Source organism: Eschrichtius robustus, chromosome 9 (genome assembly GCF_028021215.1).
Source record: "Eschrichtius robustus isolate mEscRob2 chromosome 9, mEscRob2.pri, whole genome shotgun sequence".
NCBI classification, from domain to species: domain Eukaryota; kingdom Metazoa; phylum Chordata; class Mammalia; order Artiodactyla; family Eschrichtiidae; genus Eschrichtius; species Eschrichtius robustus.
In genome coordinates this window covers 108,261,843-108,286,691 of record NC_090832.1, presented here as the reverse complement: position 1 = coordinate 108,286,691, position 24,849 = coordinate 108,261,843, and the positions used below count along the sequence as shown (strand labels likewise).

Genomic DNA, 24,849 nt, shown 5'->3' with positions numbered 1-24,849 from the left:
AGTACTTCAGATTACTGAAGGAAGCTTAACACTTATTAAGACCTCACATGCCAAAAATTTATGTCTGAATTAATTTCAAAACCTATAAAGGTATGTAATTATTGATATGCTAACGAGAAAACTGACACTCAGAAGTTAAGTTGCCCAAAACCACTTAGTTGGTGGAACTGAGCTTCAAATCATGGCCTTTCTCCTCAGTACATAAGAGTACATTGGTTCATGATTATCTAAACCTTAAAAGAAAAGTTTATAATGGAAAGCACTTCTAATATTAAATAGTTCCCTGCCTAATTATAAGGAGCTTATCACGCCAACTTCATTTAGTCCTTCATTTGTTAAAAAAAAAATCCACGCTTCAAATGGCAGTAAGTGAAGTGCAATTCTTTCTTATCGTTTTCTACAAAATAAGTTAACTTTAAGCAAAACAACTTCAATGACGATAAATGCATTTCATCATTTATTTAATGTTTAAGCTCTCGCACTAGATTTTTACAAGCTGGTGAACACTGACAAATTATTTCTCCCACAGAACTATAACCACATGTTCCCGGACAGTATAAATATATGGTTGAGCTGACGTTAATACACATCACCATTTTATCAATCACATAATAAAACAAATTGTCAAGTATCCAAATATTAAGTTAAACAGCTCAAAAGGCATATAAAATATTAAATGTCTGCTCAATTCATTAGCAGAAACCCACTTTTTTTTTTGCAAGAGGTTGGGAATCATACTTCAAACAAAAATAAGTTGGTAAACAACTTCAGATAAGTTTGAAAAAAAATTACAAGAATTTCAGAAATTTTATGATTAAGAATTGTTTTAGCTACAATAACAAAGTATTTCTACATTTTAAAAAAATATTTACTAAATTAAAGCGCATATTCTACATGTTCTGCACAAGACAAAGGCAACATTTTACTAAAAATACTTAATAGCCCCCTCCCATTCCTTTTTCAGGCCCTCCCTGTAAGTTGCACCCCAAAGTGCAAACATTAAAATTAACTGTAAGGCTTTTTTGTCTGGAGACATTAAAGACATGTGCTTCTGTACAATGTAGATTTTCAAAACGGAGGTCTTCCATGACAGCACAAAATGAGATTTATAGAAAGACATTAAGTAATCACTGGTAAGACTTGGTTAATGAAAAAAAACCAAACGAGCAAATCTGATGTATACTGGTATGAATGTGGAAGATGTAAACATACTGTGAGCAAATAACCTTATAGGCCCTACTTTCTATGTTTGAAATGATGGAAAGAATAAAACACATAAGGTCCAGAGTTTTCATAGTTCCTGGGATTTTAGTTCGATACTAAAAATAACAAGAATTGTGCTGGGTATTTTGGCACCTAGTCTTTCTAAATTTCTTATATACTGATAAGAATCTGGCATGGAAACAGATTTAAAGACATGAATGACTCCATACTACATGATTTCAAGAAAAGTCAATTGGTACAAACGATAAGCACATTTTAAATGCTGAACAGCAAGAATCCTTTGCTAAGTGTCCAAGTAGGTTGATCATAACCCAAACATAGAGGCTGCAATTCTGCCAGGCTTGTGGCCTGGTAAAACTGCGTTTCAACACTCCTATGGAAGCTTCATCAGACTTCACCAAGCCAACGTGCTGGCTAACACGTATGACAAATCCCGTCCTGTCTAGGTTCCACTTCCAAGCAATGGCATCAAGCACCCCAGTTTTACTGAATGCAACAGTTGTTTCTATGACCATTAGAGTCTTTGAAGCGCAGCCGCATTTTAGGACGATACTTCTCCAAATACAAAAGTTGCTTGCTGTTAAAAGCTCCACGTCGCTTTCTAGAAGGAAGAAAACAAAAGACGAATTAAAGCAAAGTCCCTCTATAATTAACATTTACTGTTCTATAGGAGGCAATCATCACCTTTCTTGTAGCAATTTATTTTTTGATTATTACATTGTGACTTTATGTAGAAACATGGATCAGCATCCATGTGTAAACGGGAAAAGGGCCGTAAAAAGTTAATTTTCTAAATCTTTTTGAGAGGTAGTTATAAAATAGTCCAAACTTACCAATTCATTTATATAAAGCCCAAGAAAAGGCAAAACTAACTTACTGTAATATGAGTCAAAAAGAGATTGCCCCTGGTGGTTGGGAAGATGACTACGAACAGCACAAGGGCACTTTCTGAAATGATCAAGATATTCTGTATATTGCACTGAGTGGTTATTTTATTTGGCTGTTACCGTCCATTCATCGACCTTTGATATCTGTGCATTTTAACTAACTATACCTCAATAAAAGGGCAGATAAACAAGCAACATATTCAATCAAGAATTTAAAGTAAAACAATAATTTACAGAATTATTACTGGATTAGAATCTTTGTAATATGAGTATCTACATGGAATGCAAACAAGTAAGATATTCCCTGGTGGTAATACTATCTTAAAAATGAACAAAATGGTCAGACAGGCTCTTGGAAACAAATTGCCTTCCTAGTAATATAGTTAAATTCGCTAACATTCAACAGGGAAATAAAAAGTGCAAACGGAAAGAACGTATTAAATACATACTGTCTTATGAACTGTACTGCATCTTCGTATTTCATTCCACCTTCAATTAACGCTAGGGCGACAAGCACTGGAGCTCTGGTAAGGTAAGAATTATAGTAAATTATTTTTCAAAGTCAAATCCTGGAAAATTCAATACTCTGAACATTTCCCAATCCGAAAGCACTATTATTTACCGCACTTCCTACGTTAATACCTATAGAAAATGTTGGACTTTATGTTAAAAATTAAATTAATAGAGTATCAGTATTTTCATATCAAACCCAGGTTTTTAATCTATAACCAAAAAGACAACTATGTCCTTAACTAATACAAATAAGCCTAGAAATTAAGACCTGTATCACTGGAGAGCAGTCCTGAAAAAATTTAAGGGAGAGGGTAAATCTTGACACATGTGGACAATATTTTCTAAATTCCAAGCAGTGAAAAATACTTTCCACTTAAAGATCTTCCGGAAAAAATTGCTTTGTTTTATTATCAATGAGACTGTGACACAGTTTCACGCCAACCTCCCTAGGGCCATGGTCTGGGCAGTGGGGGAGGAGGGTGGTGGTAGCAATTTACAACTACGGGCACGTATATTTTGGCACTGCTGTGTAATGAGTTCCTACTGAATCAGGATTCTCCAGGATCAAGAAGCCTGCCACAAACTCACCATATGCAGTGCAAAAACACCTTAGAGACAATTCATGATCCTTTTTCCAATGAGCTTGGACAGTGATTCCCAATACTATGGATACAACCTAGAACACACAATTAAGTAATTCCGCCCACATGGGCAAGTATAAATTTCAGCGATAGCATCTGTCAGTTCCAAATGTACTGGAACACATTACTGCTACACTCACCTACTTTTAAATTTAACTCAGTAAGTAACCTAACAAAGCAAACTGATTCACAAACTGACAACCGCGTCTTTACGGGAGTCAAAATCAAGCTTTAACTAAAATGAAGACCAATATCATTAAATGGGTTTAAGAAATTCTCTTACCTGCCAAGGCCCGCAACACAATGAACGGCAATACAACAACCAGGGTCTTCACGAAACTTAATTTTCACAAGACTTAACCAATCATCAACAATCTGGTTAGATGGTGGTGCGCCATCATCAAAAGGCCAATCCTAAGTCAAAAGAATACACGTTTTAGACTTTTAATGTAATCGGTATAATAATTCTAAAATTCTAACACCCAAATGTTGCCAGAAGCATTTTCTTTTAACGTTTAAACAAATGTTTTATGAAACCCCACTGTCAATGAAATGCAAATACGTGCTGAATCTTTATAAAGATCTTTTATTGCTTCAAACCTCTGCTCAGCTTTCACCTTTATTTGGACCTTAAGACAGTGTATACTTTAACAACAACTTTTGCAACAATTAAGCTTTCTGAAGCCAGTGGTTTATCTGACTAAACTTTGGCAGCACAGCACTGTGAACATATTGGAACCATTAAACACTTACGAGAACATGGATGCCTTCTTTCTCCACAAGACTAGTGTCGTAAGTTGCTTCACATACTCTTACTATTGTGGTAACTCCATACTTCTTAAGTTCCTGGATAAAACATATGTAAAAAAGCATATGAAGTCTTCATAACCACGTCACTCTTGCTCAGCATTTGTCATTTTGATCACCTCTCTAACAGGTTAACAGAAAATCATGTATGTTTAACACGGTCTTATTAAGTCTTATTGTCACAAGTCTTGTTTTAAGTGACAATACTAAAATAGCATTAAAAGGAAAGGGAATGTTAAACATCATATATTTTTAATAAATTTTAAGTTAAAAAAAAAAATCCCATGGCCCTTCATCTACTGAAGTTGTCTATAGTCACGGTAACCTTGGCCAGATGAAGCACTAACAGAAGAGGATTAGAAGCAACTCAGGAACAAAGGACCAAAGGAATCACTCATGACTATAAGCAATCTGACTTGACTTATATTAACTCTTTATTAAACTTTTGCTCATTTGCAGTGCACGGTGTATAGTTTAGAGCCTTAAAAGTATGTTCAGAGAGTAAAATCTCAAAAATGCGGTGTAAAAACCCCGCACCATTTAAGACTAGAGGCTTTAAGACTCATAATGCATTATTACTAATTATAATTCTTCTGGCATTTAAAAAATATAGAGACGACAATCAAAAATAAAAGTACTTCTATGATCTGGAAGGCCTATTTGCTGTTTCTGATTATCTATAGATATTTATAAAATAAGATGTGTATGCATCCAAATAAATTATTCAGCATTACAATCCTTCCAGAAATAGAATTAGTAGATCAGTAGCTGATAATTGCATCCTAAGCATCAACAGGGGGCCAAGACATAAACTAACTCTGGTTTATAGTATCAGTCATTAGGCTAATAAGCAAATATGTGAAAAACCCACAAGTGGAGCCTCCCTCCAACAAATTTCTAGTAAGATAAGAGCCATACTGTTATACTGTCCACATATACATTTAAATTAAGCAAACTGTGAGGCATGAAGAACTAGATATTAACTTATGAATCTAAACTAACTCAAGTACATGTCCTCCTCAAAATGTATAAAATAATTCACCTCTAACGTAAAGACGCTGATATTTCTGAGGGTTGGAACTGTAGTCATAACACCTCACAATTTCCAAAATATTTTATTTTGTTACATAAAAGCCTCCACTATTAAACTACAATCAGTTTGAGACATTAAAAAGCATCAAAACTTACCTCTATAAATTTGTTTAAGGTCGCATTAGTTGGATTGTGTGTAATAAGAAATCTCATGTTCTTGTAAGTGATTTCCACAGGAGCTGGGCGGTTCATTCGAGCCATGTTAATTTAGTTAAAAAACACTCAATAGGGTTATGAAAGAATTTAAAAGACTGAATACAGAAATGATGCAAAGAAACTGAGTCTACTTCAATACACTCCACTTGAAATTCTCAGTGCTTCTGAGTATGAAGTTGGGAGTAATGGGAAATGAAATGAACCTCCTGACAAGAAGCAGCAATTCTTCAATCCAGTAATACTGAGGCAAGAGAAAGGAAGTGCACTGAGGTTTACCCCATCCAGGTCAGAACTCTTGTGAAAAATGCTCTGTGGATTTCAATTCAACACCTCTGTGTCCAGGTTCACCACTCTTATGGGGGCTTCTTGGTGGAGTAGTAATGAATTTCTACAGTTCACTTGTCTGCATAGAGGTCGTGCTGTGCCTGGCAGTAATCTCCACTGCCCTTCAGAAACTCCATAAATGTGTGACCAAGAACACCACAGAACTGCTGTTTAAGAGAAAGAGAGAGAAAAAAAGTTGTTTTCAATTCAAAAGGAACATGTTATGCTTTGACGGTACTTAAGTGCACAACGATCTTTCCAAATCTGGGCCCAAGCCACCTTTTAAACTTTTACTTGAACCACAAAATACAAGGTGATTACAGATTAAATCAATAAGCGAGGATTACTTTAAGTAAATACCCCTCATATCATTGTTACAGTTGGTGAATATCCCTTACACACATTCTTCTAGTAATTATTCCTTTTAAAACCGGGCTACTTGCTTTAAATTCTTCTAAATTATTACATACAACTTTCTATATTGATTTTTCCAACTACCAAAATATTTTTACGTATACAAAAATTCAATAATTGGTCAATATGTTCTTAAAAGAAAAAACGAAACAGGTTTTCAAAATGCTCCCATATACACTATTTCATTTGATCCTTAACAACCTATTAACTTATCATTCCCCTTTAACAGATATTTCTCATCTGAGTCTCTGGAAGTTAATCAACTTGAAATCAAGTTGTCAACTTACGTGAAACATAAGCGCGCGCGCACACACACACACACACACACACTTACACATATACACAGAACTCCCATTTATAACTATAAAAAAGACGTTCATTCATAATTGTAATAGTCTTTGGTATTTTAAAACCGAAATTTCAGTTATCCTGTCTTAAACTGAAATCTAATTGAAAGAAAAAGTAGAGTGAGGTGGTGGTGGGATAGTGTAAATTACCTTACATTTCTTTCATAGGTCTCAAAAGCAAGGTAACTGCTACCACCAATTATATTTTCCCCAAGTTCCCCTTAAAGATCTAAATCAATTTTATGTTAGTATCAAATATTACATGAATATTCACAGGATATTTTCATAATATATACACGAAAAACAATGATGTTGATGTTAGTCTTCTTCCAAGTAGTTTACAAGGAGCTTGTGTGGTTGGGAGTAAACAGAGGACTAAAAAAAAAAAAAAAAAAAAAATTAATAGCAGGTTAACAAGAGCACTGAGAGCCAGCCACTGCCCCAAACCCTTCACAGATATTCTCATGGATCAATTACCAAATAAAATCTTTTGAAATCAAAAGATTCCCTTAGTTTACTATGCTTAAGTTTAAATTTAAGCATTAAAAAAGGCTTAAAAAACTACATTCAAACTATCTCATCTCATTTTCACTGAGTCCCATGCTAGTTATAGTTTCTAAAAGAACGCTAAGTTTTGAAGAATAATTCGTATGAAGACCTAGCCAATCACAGAAAACATTAAGTCAAAAACCCAGTTCATTTTTCTGTGAAAATAAAGGAACTAGCCTCAGGAATCATGTCTTAATAGGTGTCCCATAAGCAAGATAACTTTCATTAATCCAAATTTGTTCAAACCCACCCTCAGATGTTACTTCATCGACTTGTGAGCTGGGCTAAGAAAATTAGTGATTAAATTGCCACGGAAGACTTTGTTCTGTTAACAGTGTGACAGCAGTAACTGGAAATAATTTCAATTATACTTTCCCTTCATATCCTACACACTACTTCCTTAGAATAAAAAGTGTATTCTGGCGCCTTTCCAATGACAATGAATTAAAGTGATCTGCAAAGCTGTTAAGGTCAAGGGCTCTTATCTCAGTATTCTGATTTCCGCGTACTACCTTTTTACAACTGAAAGCCGATTTCTGAAGAGACAGTATTGCACACCACCGATTTCCATACTGAACAGCTGAAATTCCTGTTAGAGCTGAGTTTGGCCATATCCACCCCTTTCAAGCAAGCGGTTTCATGAGAAAGCACAGAAAGCAATACAGAAAGAAGTCTTTTGGTGACCTGGTTATTTTTACTGAGTGCAGGCACCCAGTGGCTGGGGGGGGGGGGGACGGGACGACGACGGACAGACGGACGATGGATTTTCACAAGCGCAAAAATGACCACTAATACCTAACATCTTTCTCTTCTGCCCGAGACACTCCCCTAGTCCCCATTTCTCTGCCCCAGGAAAAACCATCCATGATAGGAAGTCTGGAAATACGAGGGAATTGTTCCCCTCCCACTGCATATAACCGCAATAACACACACGGGGGCATGGCGGACCAACTTCTGTTAAGAAGCCTAAGCCGATCTGTCCAAGCAGAGTCCAAGCAACACATCTCTGTTGCGTCCAACGGTTCGTTGCCGAGTCTGTCCCGTATCTACTTGTGCTTTAGATAACGCACCCGGAATAGAGTATGTGTAAAATACTGCTCACTCCTGGGAATGATCTGGTTTTCCGGTCTCCAACTTTTCTACTGTCATCAAACAAAACTCAGACGAAAAGAGCGACAGGATGGGACTTCCCTGGCCGCCCAGGGCTTAGGACTCCTCGCTCTCAGTGCCCAAGGTCCGGGTTCGATGCCTGCTCGGAGAACTAAGATCCCACAAAAGCGGCTCGGTGAGGCCAAAAAAAAAAAAAAAAAAGAGAGAGAGAGAAAGTACCAGGAAGCAGTGGCTCACAATCTGGATCTCAAGCAAGCCCACGGCGCCAGCTACGGCGCAACAAGCTCACGCGCTGGGAACGGTAGCGGGTTCCACGGGCACAAGCTCAGCCTCACAGCCGTGGGTGTGGCTCGCCACGGCGCCACAAGTCCACAGAAGGCAAGCACACGGCGCGCCAGGGGACACTCAGGCGCAGCCCAAGAGCCCGCGATGGCAAGACGCCGCCGGCCCAACCCGCCCCGGCGCAGGACAAGCCTGGACTCGCTCCCGCGGCCCGGGGGCGGGGCGCGCCCCCCGCGGCGGCCGGCTTACCTGGCGAGGCCGCGCCGGCCCGGGTCACGGGTTCGCGCCGCACCTTCAGTGCGGCGCCGAGGCCATTTTGTCCGAGCGCCGGTGCCGGCCGCGGAGCGCACGGTGGCCCACAGGCCCAGTCCCGCCGACCCCGCGCCGGAGAGCCCTGCCCAGCCCGCGCGTAGCCGCCTCTCCCGCCCACCGGGGCTGGGGGCGCGCCCGCCACAGTGACGCGCAGCCCGCGCCCCACCCGGGCCACGTCCCCGATCCCAGGGCCCCGCGGCAAACAAAGGGGCCTCCGGGCGCCGGCCGGGCCCGCAGGACGCCGGGGCGAAGAAGCGGCCATAAAGCGGCTTCTGGGCCGCCGCGCTGCTGGGCGCCCCGCCCAGCGCCCCGGGCTCGGCCCCCGGCGCCCCCACCGCCAGGACCGCCAGGACTCGGGCCAGGACGCGGGCGGGCGCCGGGTTCCGAACAAAGGCGGCGGCGCGGGGCGCGGGTACTCACAGGAATATGTCTACTCATTGAAGATTGTGGCCTAATCATACAGCCGGTCCCGAGGCGGCGGCGGCAGGGCAGGGGCGGCGGCGGTCGTCGCGGGGCGGAGGCGGCGGCGGCGTAGGCGGCTTCGCGGGCGGCGGTGACGGCGGCTGCGGCGGGGGAACCGGACTCGGTCTACAGCGAGCGGCTCCGAGAACGGCGCTCAGCCTCACCGGCCCTCAGTCCAGGGGGCCAATACGCGCGCCGAGGCGCTCTTGCGTCACAAGCCCTCCCATTTATAGCGCGCCTGACGTGCGCCCCCAGGCCACCAATCGCAGCCGGGCCCCAGGTCGCGCGCCGACGAGCGAGGGCGGAGGCCCGCCCCGCGGACGTCACGGAGCGGCGGCGGCTGCCGGTGTGAACCGGTTGATGAATGGCGCCGCGCTGCAGTCTGAGCGCCACCCGGCGGGGGCGGGAAGTGGCGGAGGAGGGACAGGGAGGGGAGGGGGAAGGGCCGGGAGAGGGAGGAGGTGCCGCACTTCCTCCTTAAAACCCCGACGAGTGCGTGCGCTCTCGTCACCAGGCGAGGCCTGGAGTTGGCCTCGCCTGATAAACGCAGTCCCCTTGGGGCCGGAACCGGGTCTCAGTCCCGGCCCTGCTTCCTTCTGCCGTAGGTCAGACCGCGGTCGGCTTTGCCTGCGGTTTACCGTGGCACCTGCGCCTTGCGATCCCCGTCATCAAATAAATGTTTCTGCGGCCCTGCGGCTGCCGGGCGACGACCCCTGGGGTGCCTGGGCCCCGGGCCTGGACCGCGCGAGCGCAGTTGCGGGCACGTTCGAGCGGGGAGGTCTTCTTTCGGCGAACATCCAGCGGAAGGCGGGAGGGCATCGCGAGGCTCGGCCGGAGCGCTCTGCCGCCCCCGGGCTTTCTTAGGCACGCCTTCGTGCCCCGCACGCGGGCAGCTGCGGCCGGCTCAAGCGTGGCGTTGCGGAATCCCACGCAGCCTCTGTGCTGCGGCTCCCTGGATGCGTTGTCATGGGTGAGGGAAGGTTAGGCAGCGTTTTAAAAATTGTAAGAGCCTTCGACTTGGTCAAGGACCGATGGAACTCTTTGCGTCTCAGCTGGCGCTTTCCCTTTTTGTTCCTTTTCAGAACCGTCCCACTGTCTTTCGTTATTTAGGCCATTAACAAGTAAAGCTTATCACGGTTGTTCTGTGTTACACAAGGGCAACTCTGTCATTTTTAGTCTGAGAACTCTTTCTCTTCTGCTCTCTGGAAGGAGTAAACAGAAGTTTTACCTGCTCTGAAGAACTCGGCTTTCTACTAACACTGAGGCCTTTTGTTTGCTGTTTGCACTGAGCATAGGTTGGAGAGGGCTTTAGGGATCACATTGTTTCCTTGGTCAGTGTAGTACAGCATCTTAGGATTTATTAGAACTTCTACTTAGAGACTGTGCTTGCATAGTTATTCAACTTCTTTATAAACGTCATACTCTGTAAACAAAGTTCGCGCTTTCAAAAAAGAGTTGGGTCAGGAAGGCTTTTACGGGAATAAAAGTCAAATCACCTTCATCTTAAGGAAATTGCTTGCCTTGGAAACTCTTGAATCCATCTAAGTCAAGGAAAACCAAAGAGCTTGAGAAATATATGATGCCCCTTCATTACATAAAAGTTTAAAACTTTGATATGGCAAAAGGCTCTTGACAAAGTTAAAATATTTAATGGCCCATGGGGAGAAAATACTGGCGACGTATCATGGGAACAGTCAACACCATAATAAATAAAATGCTTGACCAACATCTACAATAGTGTAGTTTAAAAAAAAACCCATGTTCAGTCAGCTGCTCTCACGCCAAAAGTTTGTCAGCACAGTGATGCTAGTTGGAAGAGTGAAAGCTTTTCAAAAAATGCGTTTGGTGGGACGAGATAGAAGTTCAGCTAAGCTGAGCCAAATCAGTATTAGCCAGTTTTCTTGTAGAACTTGAGACACAAGTTGTGAGGCTTGTGAGCCAGATCCCGTAATGATCACAAGCAGTGCTGACATGAAATGTCCTGTGAGCTGTTGCTCATCAAGCTCTCAAAGCTGGGCTCAAGCTCCCAAGTGGACCAATCAGCTTCGGGGGGGAGGGGGAGGGGCGGGGGAGGAGGCGCGTCTTAGCCTCTCAGATGAGGTTCCACCTTGCTCTACTTGGAAAAGACAGTCAAGGATGAAAAACTAGATAGAGCTTTTGCTATTAAGAGAAAGGACACACTTTCAACAAGATATAAACGTGGTCTTGCTGCCCAGCCCACTGAATTCTCTCAGGGTTGTCATGGGTCTGCGACTCGGGCAGCTGCCGTGTTTATATGTGTGTCATGTGGTATTGTGGTTCACTGCTGAGCGTGTGTGCCCTGTGGAGCCCAATAGTTTTAAGCTGCTGCTTCTTAGAAAACAGTGGTCCATCCCATCACTGGTTAGGAGGCTCCTGGGGTCAGAGGACTCACTAACCTCTATAGATCTGCACTTGGAGCATCAGCATCCGAACTTGTTGAAGCAGAGGGTTCAGACTGAGCCAACAAGCTTGCAAATAGTGGTCCAGACATCCAGAAGTAAGGAAACACTTCTGAAACGGCAATGCTCCAGAAAGAAGCCCTAAGATGTAAGACTTCTTTTCCAGCTAAACAAAATGCCCAGATAGCAGTTAACTTTTCTCAGCAAAACATGTGTCCTTGAGTTCATCATGGTAGGCAGGACTTTTCATCAGCATATTCAAAATTCAAAAGCCCACAGTTGGGAGGTAAAGGAGACTACTGTAAGAGCATTATGAGGAAAATCCTTTTGGAAGATGAAGCACTGCAGGAGACTACAGATCAGCGAAAACTGATGACGAAGAGCAGAGAAATCTTTATAGGATGGCAGATCTAGTAAACATTGAATGATGCCACTTATACCAGACATATAAGAGGAATGGAGGATTTCAACCCTTTCTATCTTCTCAGACTTATTAGGGCCATGAAGGGTAGGTTGAGACCATGAGGAAGTCTGATAAAAACAATTTTAATAAAGCAAGAGTATTACCATTGCAGTGATAGAAAGATCAAATGTGACAGTAACAACCCAGAAAAGAAATACTAGATTGCAAGGTATAATGATGTGCCAGGTGTACTAAATAGAGGCAAATACCCCAGTGGGTGTCTGGATAATAGTGGGGAGGGTGATCCTAAGTGCAGTATAGCCCCAAACGTAAAAAGTGTCCTAAAAACTCAGGGATACAACCATGGCTACTATCAACACTGTAACAGTTTATTTTCCTTTTGCTGTTATATAGCAGCCTATTTTATATCTAAAATGAATCTTCTTGTGTGATTTGTTAAAAAAAAGTTTAAAATGGAGGGCTTCCCTGGTGGCGCAGTGGTTGAGAATCCGCCTGCCAATGCAGGGGACACGGGTTCGAGCCCTGGTCCGGGAAGATCCCACATGCCATGGAACAACTAAGCCCATGCACCACAACTACTGAGCCTGCGTGCCACAGCTACTGAGCCCACGTGCCACAACTACTGAAGCCCGCGCCTAGAGCCCACACACCGCTATGAAGAGTAACCCCCGCTCGCCACAACTAGAGAAAGCCCGCGTGCAGCAACAAAGACCCAACGCAGCCAAAAATAAAATAAGTTTTTAAAAATTGTTTAAAATGGAGAGTATACTTAAATTTCTGTGAACATATAATTTTCAGTGCACGAATGTTGTTTAAAACTAAAGCATGCTCTATGTTAAAAAATGACTTAGTTTTCTTTCCCTAAGTTACTGATTTAAAGTTTTATCGTCTTTTTTTAATAGCCACATATTTTTGTGTATTTATTACTTTTTGATTGAGGTATATAATTGACATATAACATTATATTAGCTTCAGGTGTCTGACATAATGATTCGACATTAGTGTGTTTCACAAATAATCACCACAGTAAGTCTCGCTAACATCTGTTCCCATAGGTAAGTACAATGTTTTTTTCTTGGGATAAGGATATCAGTTCATCCTTTTGATGAATAATAAAAATCAAACAACAGTGCTACATCATCATTTCTATGTGAATTTTAGACACAGGAATCTCCAACAAGCAATTAAGCTTGTCACAAGCCAGTCAAAGTCCGTAGGCCAATCAGTACCTGTACTTGGGCTATTGTGTTTTGACTCAGTCAGACATAGAAACTGTCAGTCACCTACCCAGTGGGTGCTAAAGGTGTAAATATCTTTAGATAAAAGAATCCTGTTGGATCAGAAATAAACATTTTATTAAGTCATCAAACCCAATCATTAGAGGTAATCTTTCTCTGTAAAACTGACTTAAGGCAGTTTTCGAAAAACCTTTAAAAACTATTTTAAGAAACAATTCTCTTTAGTAAATCTCTGTTATGTCAATTTTCTGTCCCTTTACTTTTCATGTCTAAGTTTAATCAACTTGAATACAGACCCAAAAATTGCTTAGGTAAGTCTTCAAGTCAGATGAAACTGTGTTTTCACGTTAGAAAATCATTTGGGAATTGGAAATCAGGAGGGCCACAGTCTCCATGAAATTGTTAGGAACATGTTGAATTATGCCAGTCTGAAGCGAGGCAAAAATAGCTTAGGAAAGGAGAACTTAATCTGGCCAGAGAAAGGGAATGGAGTATCAATAAATGTCAAAGGTTTGTTATGCGTGCTATGGCAAAGCTGTCACTTGACAGGTTTAATTTACAGAGTTGGCATTTAAGCTGCAGAATCCAGACAGACACTGACCCAAGCAGCCTTACTAGGGTCAGCCTTACATAAGGAGCAGTGTTCTTGAACAGGTTCTGCCAAGCATAATAACATTTATTTAACAGAAAGCTGCAGTAGTCATGTCTCTTCCCTACTCTATCACAAATTTGTTTTTTAACTGGACATGTTCAGGAAACATTGCTATCTTAGTGTATTTCTATAGCTTGTTTCATCACCAGAAGATACTGAATAAGAAAAAAGTGTAGAAGCACTTCAGAATTTCTTCTACTTAAGACAGTTGTCATATCATGTATTTCTGGAGTCCTTTGACACATTAATACAGTAGGTAATCAATATTTGTTTGGATGTGACCAGGTTACTGTCCCTCCTGAAATCCTTTTGGGCATCCTCTTCCCAGTCTTCCTAAGATTTATTTGCAGGCCCCTTTTAGTTCTTTCTCAATCCCTTTAACAATGGTGTTCACTGGGGTTTTGTTCTAGGGCTGCCTGGCCCTGCTCTGCGTGCACTCTGGGGTTTTCACTTACCCCCATAGCTTTGGCTGTCCACCCTCCCTCGCTCCTAGCCTATGCCAGGCGCTCTGCTATCTTATGATGCACAGCATAAACACTGTTTCTACCTCCAATGGAATTTATATACAGATGAGGAAAGGGACAGTAAAAAGTAACTAAGCAAAGAATATATAAGTTGTAATGTGTGCTATGAAGGCGGTAAACAGAATAGCTGGGGTAGTTACTTCAGACAGGGAAGTCAAGGGGCAGTGTCTCCCAGGAAGCCCAGACCTAAAGGACAAGAATGAATCGCAGAAAGAGGAGGAGGAGGAGAGGAGAGAGTTTCTTGGTGGAGGAAATGACAGGACAAATACCCAAGGTGGGAAGAGTTTGGCTGTGCTCAAGGAGATGAAAGACTTGAGGGGCTGCAGCAAAATAAGAAAAGGGAACAGAGGCAGGAGTCAGCCTGCAGATCCGGCAGGGGCTGGATAATTCAGCGACCTCGTAGGCCATGGTACGTGTTTGGATTTTATTTTAAGGGCAATGAGCCAGAGCTGCCTAACAGGAAATAGATGTTTTAAGAAAATCACTTTTCCTAGTCTGTGGAGGATGGATTGGAGGGAGCCACAGAGTGGAATTGGTGTGATGCGGTGAAAGACTTGAGGTTTCCTGCCTTGCTGAATGGCGGACAGCTACAGGGTTGCCTGTGATGAGACCGTGGAAATGGAGAGAAGTGAGTAGATCAGAGACGTAGAAACAGAATTGAGAAGACTTGAATCACAGCATGTCCTACAGCTTCCTAAAATTGTTGTCCGTGTCCAAAGATATACGGCCGTTATTATCAGCCTATTTTATGCTATGGTGCTGAATATTATAGGCAAACTGACATGAAGTTTCATAATTCACATGACCATTTTCATTAGCAATATGTATGTAAGGGATACACCAGAAGCATAAAAGAAACAAAGGTCCTCAAATTATGCTTGGAGAAAGGCACTATTTCTGAGGATTTCAGGAATATAGAGGAGTGGGAATGCCTAACAGTTGTATATTTAAATTTTCATAGAACAATCAAAGTCCTGATAACTATATTAGCTGGAAAAGCTAAAATTTATTATGCTCTTATTGTTTTCCAATCTGTGCTAAACACATTTGCATTTTTTCTTGAACTTAGAAATAAACGTAAATGTCAACAGTGTTGTAACTGACATTTAAGTGCTTTGTGGGTGTCATTGGGTGATGTGATGAATGATTTTTTTCTTTACAAATTTCTATATTTTCTAATTTCTTTCCAAAACTGCTACCCTTGTCATTGGGAGTGGGGAATATCAAATGAGCACTTGGAGGATTTAAGTCATATCCCATATTCCTAATATTTTCAGAATTTCAGGTAATATTTTCAGAAAATGAATGTCTGGAATGTTATTTACATGGAAGGTATTTGAAACATTTAATTGTATGATGACTGTTTAGAAGTAGAGGAAGGGGTATTTGTGTGGCAGATTTAAGTGGGGAGTTAGAATTTGTCCCAGAAGAGGTTGTTCTGATAGGTCTGTGGCCTTCTTATAATCTCTGCCACAGAGATGGTGGCACCAGGTTACCCTAACCTCACTCCAGCTGTCAGAACATCACAACCATCTTGTTGAGTCCATGTTTCCAGAGAATTAATCCCATTATAATTTACTTTTAAGGTGGATCTATTTACCATCATATGTAGAAATGTAATGCCCAAGTTCTGAAGATCCCTGAGAACTTGAAATAAAAGGAAATCTCCTTTTTCCATTTTCTTTTTTGCTTTAAAAAATTGTCTTCAGAGAAAAGGGAACACTTTTGCACTGTTGGTGGGAATGTAAATTGATACAGCCACTATGGAGAACAGTATGGAGGTTCCTTAAAAAACTAAAAATAGAATTACCATACGACCCAGCAACCCTAATACTGGGCATATACCCTGAGAAAACCATAATTCAAAAAGAATCATGTACCAAAATGTTCATTGCAGCTCTATTTACAATAGCCAGGACATGGAAGCAACCTAAGTGTCCATCAACTGATGAATGGATAAAGAAGATGTGGCACATATATAAAATGGAGTATTACTCAGCCATAAAAGGAAACGAAATGGAGTTATTTGTAGTGAGGTGGATAGACCTAGAGTCTGTCATACAGAGTGAAGTAAGTCAGAAAGAGAAAAACAAATACCGTATGCTAACACATATATATGGAATCTAAGGAAAAAAAAAAAGTCATGAAGAACCTAGGGGTAAGATGGGAATAAAGACACAGACCTACTAGAGAATGGACTTGAGGATATGGGGAGACGGAGGGGTGAGATGTGACAGGGTGAGAGAGTGTCATGGACATATATACACTACCAAATGTAAAATATATAGCTAGTGGGAAGCAGCCACATAGCGCAGGGAGATCAGCTCGGTGCTTTGTGACCACCTAGAGGGGTGGGATAGGGAGGGCGGGAGGGAGGGAGATGCAAGAGTGAAGAGATATAGGAACATATGTATATGTATAACTGATTCACTTTGTTATAAAGCAGAAACTAACACACCATTGTAAAGCAATTATACTCCAATAAAGATGTTAAAAAAAATTGTCTTCAGAGAATTAAGCCAGAAACTCTGCCACAATGAGGGTGTTTACATACCATATCTGTGGTTATAAATCAAAAGATTGCCTAAAAATGTGTGGCTAACATTTGGAAACATCTAAAACTTGAGTCAAGGTAACTTTGGTATCATCTAAGAGAAGGTGAACTGGAATGTGATTGTAAGTGGAAATGAAATCAATTGTATTATACCTGTGTGGAGGAAGACTATGAGAACTGAAGAAAGATGACGACAGGTACATAGAAGAGTAAAGCCTAAAGATCTGAGGGTTGTCCGTGTTTGTCCAGCACTGCCTAGGGAAGAGGCACTGAATCTGTATACAGTGACCATGCTGGTTGTTCTCGCATTCTGGCCTATATGTCATCTTCTATGAGTTTAGTAAAAGTGAATCACAAAATATGATTATGTAGTAAATTACTGAAACTCCATCCTCCCTTCTCATTCTCATGAATATTTCAAGAGAAATTGTTCTCTAGACCAGTGCTACTCAGATTTAGCCTGTGAACCAGTACCAACCAACCTACAAACTGTTGCTGGTCTGAGAAGAGATAAGTATAGAAATTGAGAGCAGGACTTTAATAACTTTTATAGCAATTTGATAGGGTAACTATGTTTATTGAATTAAATTTATAAATTAGGCTTGTATTTTTAAGTTTTGAAAAATTTCATTTTCACGTAATTCATTTTTATTAAGAAATACTGCTGAAAACTATGGAAATTGATTAGTTACATTATGACAAGAATTGCTACAGGTACCTTCCTTTAGTCTTTCATGCATGAGGCCACTCCATGATCTTTTACAATATTAATTATTCCTAGTCTGTCCATCCTGGGTTGCTGTCATCAGGAGGAAAGAAACCATTCATATGGTTTCTCAGCTTCCTTTGATAAGCTTTAAATAAGAACTATGATTGTGGTTTTACAAATATATGAACACGCTTTTGTTGATATATTGGTGTGCGCCTGTCAGGACAATTTAGAGTTACTGTAGCACACTTCCACAGAATTAAAAAGGAAACTGAAAATGTTGTTTACAACATCAGGTGACAGTCAGGAAAAATAGGTTGACAACAAACTGTTTTTATAGTCTTTGGGAAATTCATTTTTAAATCCAAATTGCTTTTTACTGCTATTTAAGCCCTTCTCCTTATATTTAGTGTTCATTGTGTAAAGTAAATTCACTGTTTTTACAAGTAATGGTGGAAATGGAACTCTGTCAAATAGTCTTATGCACTACAGCTTCCCAAAATAACTCCATATAAGTCTCTGCTGTCTACAAGTGTCATCATGATCCTTTTAATTGATTTTAAATGGCTTTAAAAATTTCTAACAGTAGTATTTATAGTTACAGAATATTTTTCTTCATGAGCATGTTATTAATAATTATGAATTGATTTTGATGAAATTGAACTAGTTAATTCCCCACTAATGGACATCATGAATATCAATGATCAATGACTCCTCTCTCCAGTGTTCTTTCCAATGAGAAAGGGAAGAGAGCTGAGCAAAATCATCTATCCTCCACACTGCCATAGAGTCTTACTGCCTTGGATATGTCCTGTCCAAAGCCCATCATCCTGCTCTATGGGCAGGCTTTGTGATAAACGCTTTATGAGCATTATCTGACAACCTACTTGGCAGACAAGGAAACTCATTCTTTCTTTCCTTCTTGAAACTCTCTTGCTTCGTCTACCCCTCTGGGGGCTCCTGGCTTGTCTCCCTCTGTCTTCCTGTCCTCCAGTTGTTGGTATTTTTAAGGATATTTCTTATTTCTTCTCTGCTATACTCTTACACTCTACAGTCTCAGAGTCGTTTAGAAGATTTCTTTGGTTTCAACTTCCTAACATTCCCTGTGCTTCCAGTAAAGACTTCTTGCCTGAGTTCCAGAAATATATATTTCCATGGTATAAACTCCAAGTACCTCATACCTCATGGTCAAAGCTGAGCCGATAATCTCCTCCCTTCCCCATGAGACCAGTTCATCCTTTTGTTGTCCTGATGCCAGTGACTCCCGTCTCTGGCCCTCAGACGCCCCAGCCAGAAACCTGGCAGCCATACTAGCATCCTCCCTTCCCTTCTGTCTGATTGAGTCTATCTATTAAAAATCTCAGGAAGTGTCCCTCTCCCTCCACTTTTTACTGTCAGTCTTCCTTCCTTCCTTCATTTGTTCACCCTTCTTTCATTCCTTAATTCATCCCTTTAACAATATTTACTAAGTTGTACTGAAATAGCTGGATTCAATGACTTCTAGTCTTGTCTCCATCTAATCCATCCTGTATTTTAAAAAAATTCAGTGTCTTTAGAAAAAATGCAAATCTGATCTTGTCATTCTCCTACTTAAAAGCCTCCAGTGGCCCTCTATTAACTTTTAGAAAGTCCAAATTAGCAAGACATTTAAGACCCTCCAAATGATGCCTTTGCCTTCCCAGCCCTGCTTCCTGCACTACTGTTACTCTTCTAGTCTTTGAAACCACTTGTGGTTTCCAAAATATTTGCCATGCTTTCTCAGACCTCTATGGTCTGCAATTCCTTTTACCTAGAAAGTTCTCTTTCTACTTCCCCTAAAACTCTACAATTAATTCTCTTATGAAGCTTTCCTGGCCACTATATCAATTAGGTACTCCATTCCCCATTGTTTCTTGTGCATACCTCTAATGAAGCATTCATTGCATTATGATAAGCATTTTTGTAAACTCCATCTGTCTCCCTCATACCCCATGAAGCTTTCCAAGGCAGAGGCCAGGTCCTATTAATTTCCCTGTGCCTAACACAGTACTTGGCACATAGTAGGTGTTTAATGAGCAACTAGCATATTTTGTGATATTATTGTTTCATGCTTTATTTAAGGATGTTTAGAGGACAGTGCTGGTGTTTGGTAGGACACAGAACCAAGAAATAGGATCTAGCAGCAGACAAAGATTAGAAGGTGAAATCAAGAAAGTCATGATAACAGGCTGGCTTATCTTGGATAGTATCAAAGGCAGATTGTTTACTATCTTTTTTTGGTTGTTGTTGCTGTGTTTGAGCATTTCTCCTAAAAGAGTATTAATAACTCACTTTTACATTACTATTAGGAATAATCTTACTTTATATTCCTTGAAATGAATAACAAGACAAAAGAACCCACAACTAGTATCAGTGACTCAGAAATAAATTATTGATCTAGAACAGATTCACCTAAAGTGACAGTGACATGCTGATCTCTTTGGCAGAGCCTTTGCACAGAGAATTCTAGACTTCCCCTCTGGCGTCACCCTCCCTTCTGTGTACTATAAGGCAGAGAGAAACCATGCTCTGAGAAAATACTTAACATGGCACACCTAAAGCAAGTTTATTATAATATTTTTAAGGTGTTGTATTAGCGTGACTAAACTTTTAGATTTGCAAAAATGTGTACTTGAAGACTGGATTAACTTTTTGAAAATTTAAGGAAAAATTTTCCTTTGTCTTTGTTTTGTATATTGTACCAAAGAAATGCTAATTAATATTAAATTTTAATTGAGAAGAGTATGGCATGTGTTCTGTTGGCTCCATGTACACTGAAGGTGCTGACTGATCAGTGGTAAAGATAATTATTTAAGAACAGATTTTACAATCTTTGTAATAGTTCTCCTTCAATTAAATCCTTTTTGAGAGGGGAAAATCCTGGCAGGTGGCTACTGTACATATAGGGCTTAATTCAGGATGGCAAACATCTTGTGGTAGTTGCATCCTATTTAGGGTTTTATCCTGCATCTATGCACACAATTTATGATTATGGAATCATTAAATATGGCCCTTCAAGGTTCTTAGTTATTGTTCTATTCTTGGATCCCTTGATTCTACATAACAATCTTTCATTTTTAAGGGGATTTTTATCTTTTTAAAGCACTCTATCTACACGGCCCAACCTCTCTGTCTGCCATGGTTATTGTATAAGGATATTGTAAAGTGTCTATATCTGTGTGCCTTTTTTGGAGTAGCTGAGATTCAGAAGCTGTTAGAATGATGTGAGGCAGCAAATACAGTAAGGGGTTGGAGGATGGAGTTTTTCCAAATATAAGAAGATGAGAGAATTTTAGAGCCATGTAAAGATGGAACTGGAAAATCCTGAAAGGTCATCCAATTATACCTCAGGGAGCAGAGCCCTGGAGAGGATAAGTGACTCATTAAGTGCTCACAGAATGTGGCAAAGTCATCTCAGAGCCAAGGGGAAGTCCTCCTAACGGGAACATAACTTGCATTTCCATGTAATTTAACTCCCAAATGATTTCCTTTGTATTATCTGATTGCATCTCTTACCGACTCTTAACAAGGCTTTGGGAGGAGAGTTGGCTACCCCATCTTCCATAAGGAGAGGTTGAAACACACTTAGTAACTAAGCTAGTCAAAACTGAAAACTGCTCCCAGATTCATTCCTCTCATAAAATCAGGATCCACAGGTTAAATAAATGCTCCAATCTCCTCTGAGGCTGTGGCTCCCAAACTCTTTAGAGGTGCCTCAGGCGATTCTGATTCACAAGTTGGGGTCTGTGAATGCTAAAAGCTCCCACTAGCTGCTGCTCTAAGGTAGCTCATCATTAGCTAGGCAGAGTGAAAGCATGCCTTTGGTAGTATGTCACACAAGAAGACAAAATCATCTATTTCTAGTGCAGTGGGGCACACAAAACTCTTCGTGGGTCCAAGAATTGTGATTGCAATAGCAGCTATAGCAGCAGTAATAATATTTCTGGTAACTGAGGCCCCATGCCACTTATAGAAATAGGTATCTGAAGAGATAGGAGAGAGGGGGACACAACTTCAAGGATTTTACTTCCTATAGGTCTAAACATACTCTAATGACATGACAAAAAGATCGAATTCTTAAATTCTCTGATTTCCAGTGAACTCTTCCAAGGTCCTTGTCTTTACTGTGACATCTGACTCAATGCTCTAATGATGGAGATGGTTGCCATGGTGAGTCACACCTGTACTTCCACCTGTCTCAGGGCAGCCTCTGAGAGCGTCTAAGCTCTATGGAGCCCACTTTCTTTGCTGAGCCAACTATGTTCTCCTTTGAAGAAAGGAGGGTCAGTTAGCACTAATCTTCTATTACTAGAAATGAACAGCAATTGTTCTGGGAGTGGAAAGATGAAAAGAAATGGAGGTTTGAGGTTTCTACGAATACCTGGAACAATTGCTGCTTTGCTTGGCTCCGTTCTGACATCAGCCACAGGTAAATATGTGCAGAAACCATACCATATGTTTCAGAACTGCCCATGTTGCCTGGGCAGGAGTAGTCTTCTCCTTGGATGGGTCTGATAAAAATTTCTGTGAGCATTTACTATGCACTGGCACTGGTCTAAGAGATGGGGGTGTGGTTGGTATACAATTGTGAAAAAGATGCTGTCCTCAAAAGTGATCCCTGTGTAAACAGTTACAGTACAGCAAGATAAAATGTATAACAGATGTTTTCTGCTGGGTGCTATGGGAACCCTGAGAAGTGATGCCTAAATCTGCCTGGGTTGGAATGTGGGAGTGAAGGTAAAGAGTCTTCCTAAGGAGGGACTAGAGTTTGGAAGAAAGAGTAGAAGAATTTCTGGTCCCAAGTTTTGAACCAAATACTCCCAGTATTATGATAATTGGATGAAAAGAACATGAATGCTTTTCATATTGGTTGAAATTTTCCAGAGGGATCAGAAACTTGACAAGAATAGAGAAAAATTCTACTGTAATGAAGTGTGCTTGAAAAAAAAAAAAAAAAAGACTGCAAGACTGAATTGTAACTAAATACACTTCTGGTGAGAAGAATTGTAAAATCTTTTTTTGTTGTCTCTGCTGAGAGGAGTTTACCATCTGTTAATCTGAATATTTGTGCTTCCAATATTTTGCTATTTTAAAATTTAAATTACTTAATTACCAAAAAAAAAAAAAGTATAGTCTATGTCTATGAATATTTCTAGACTGATAACTGGGAATTTTCAGTTGTGCTTGTAAGTCTCTTAAATAATGCCAACTGATACGACATCACTAACTTTGATGCCCTATTATTCTTATCTTCTGCTTTAAACAACTGTAACCATTACCTTTTAAATAACCTGAGTCAAGTAACTTAATCGTACCCCATTACAATTACACTCTCAAACTGGGCAAAAGTTTTGTTTAGCTGTTCATACCATCATTTCCTCTTCCTTTCCCCTTCCCTACAACCCCTGTGTGAATTCTTGCTCTTATACACAAAGACACCGGAATTCCTATCCCCTGATCTAATCAGAGATAATGCAGTCAATCAATCACCAGTAAACTACACATTCCTTAGCTGAGATGCGTTTGCTTTTGTTGGGGGCATGAAGATAGAAATATGTGCTAATGGCCAGAGAAGATCTAGCTACACTGTAGCACTAAAGTAGCTAACACCACTACAGGATTCCAAGCCGAATCTCATTAACCTGTCTTAGCCAATAAGAATTCTCTCTTTAGGCCACCCATGGAATTGGTTATTCATCAAAGAGGAAGTACATTGACCTTTGGCTTTCACTATGGAGCATGGGGACCAAAACTCTGGGTTTTCACACACCACATTCACACACATTCTATTACCAGATTTTATTCAAACTTGAGTAACCAAGAAGTGCCTTTTACAGTAAAGCTTTGATATCTTCAAAAGGCTCCATTCACTGTCTTATAACACGATTACTGGGGACTTACTTGATTAAGCAAAATATGTGGAGTTGACCCTTGGACAACACAGGTTTGAACTGTGCGGGTCCACTTATTCGTGGATTTTTTAAATAGTAAATACTATAGTGCCATATGATCTAAGGTTGTTTGAAACTGGATTTGGAACTGTGGATATGGAGGGACTGTGGGGACATAGGGCTGACTACAAGTTATGGGTGGATTTTCGACTGTGAGGAGGGTTGGCACCCCTAACCCCTGCATTGTTCAAGGGTCTACTGTAGTTTGAAGTTGAATAGTATCTCTGAAGAAAAAAAACGTTTTTTGAATTTACTCAATATACTCAGATATACCTTTTCCTTACTACTTTGAACTTTGGGGACCAGTTAAATACAATCTGGTAAATTTGTATGAAGAATTCTATGCAACTATTTATATCATATTTCCCAAGAATATTCACTGAAAAGAGGTCATGGTCATGAAGAAATGTTAAGGGTAATGAATTTTATATGACATAATCCTCATTTTGAAACAATATTTGTGGTACATACAAAGAAAATGTCTGGAAAGATATACATCAAAATGCATGTAGTGGCTATTTCTGAAGTAGTATAGATTTTGGACATTTTATTTTATATTTTATACTTTTCTGTATCTTCCAAATTATCCACAGTGGCTTGTATTGCTTTCATATATGAGAAAAACCTTATCAACATTCTTAAAAAAAGACCCAGGTTGGGAATTCCCTGGTGGCCCAGTGGTTAGGACTCTGTGCTTTCACTGCCCAAGGGCCCGGGTTTAATCCCTGGTTGGGGAAGATTCCGCAAACCTCGAGGGCACAGACAAAAAAAAAAAAAAAAGACCCGGCTAATCATGATCAAGTATGTATAACTAGATTCCCAGAGCAAAAATGATTTCAGGTTATTAAGAAGATAAATTATGGTTCACCTTTTGATTACCAGATTGATTTTTTTAAATTATGAAAAATACTGATTTTTAAACTTGCCAGTGACCAGACTTTACATTATTACATAACATAGCTCTTATTGGACCTAGTTTCAAACTTTGATAATCCTTTGATAATCAGAATATAAATTTTGTGACCATAGTTCCCCCAATTATCTGGGATAGGTCTGATGTCAAATATTTGTTCTCCTGATATTTGGGCTATAAAAAATATGATTACGTGTAATCTGGAGATGAAGGATCCAGATTACTTCTTAATAACCTGAAACTTTTGTTGTTGTTTTTTGGCCATGCTGCCCAGCATGTGAGATCTTAGTTCCCCCACCAGGGATGGAACCCTCACCCACTGCAGT

General features: G+C 40.5%; 2 protein-coding genes across 3 annotated transcripts; both read right to left on the bottom strand.

Annotated features, from left to right (window-relative positions):
- Positions 1-434: 434 nt before the first annotated feature.
- On the bottom strand, positions 435-5,485 carry PTP4A1 (protein tyrosine phosphatase 4A1). 2 transcript variants are annotated; one of them, XM_068551548.1, is made up of 5 exons: positions 5,261-5,485; positions 4,019-4,111; positions 3,549-3,679; positions 2,561-2,635; positions 435-1,821 (listed from the first exon to the last, which is right to left on the bottom strand). In XM_068551548.1, the coding sequence occupies exons 1-5, from the start codon at positions 5,363-5,365 to the stop codon at positions 1,443-1,445; spliced, it is 783 nt and encodes a 260-aa protein (XP_068407649.1). In that variant the 5' UTR covers positions 5,366-5,485; the 3' UTR covers positions 435-1,442. The 2 variants fall into 2 exon arrangements, with proteins under 2 accessions (XP_068407649.1, XP_068407648.1); XM_068551547.1 differs by having other exon boundaries at positions 1,488-1,825.
- A 143-nt stretch (positions 5,486-5,628) lies between these two features.
- LOC137769586 (uncharacterized) lies at positions 5,629-9,309 on the bottom strand. Its single transcript, XM_068551549.1, has 2 exons — positions 9,079-9,309; positions 5,629-5,811 (listed from the first exon to the last, which is right to left on the bottom strand). Exons 1-2 carry the CDS (start codon positions 9,115-9,117, stop codon positions 5,716-5,718), a joined length of 135 nt encoding a protein of 44 aa, XP_068407650.1. The 5' UTR covers positions 9,118-9,309; the 3' UTR covers positions 5,629-5,715.
- Positions 9,310-24,849: the final 15,540 nt, after the last annotated feature.

What these genes read in the sequence shown, in the direction of transcription:
- LOC137769586 (XM_068551549.1), bottom strand. Translation starts at nt 9,117, where the DNA reads ATGATTAGGCCACAATCTTCAATGAGTAGACATATTCCT. An exon ending in CAATGAGTAGACATATTCCT is followed by an intron (nt 5,812 to 9,078) that starts GTGAGTACCCGC and finishes TCTCTTAAACAG; the next exon opens with CAGTTCTGTGGTGTTCTTGG.
- PTP4A1 (XM_068551548.1), bottom strand. Translation starts at nt 5,365, where the DNA reads ATGGCTCGAATGAACCGCCCAGCTCCTGTGGAAATCACTTACAAGAAC. An exon ending in AAGAAGGCATCCATGTTCTC is followed by an intron (nt 3,680 to 4,018) that starts GTAAGTGTTTAA and finishes CTTTTGACTTAG; the next exon opens with GATTGGCCTTTTGATGATGG. An exon ending in TGTGTTGCGGGCCTTGGCAG is followed by an intron (nt 2,636 to 3,548) that starts GTAAGAGAATTT and finishes TTACCTTACCAG; the next exon opens with AGCTCCAGTGCTTGTCGCCC.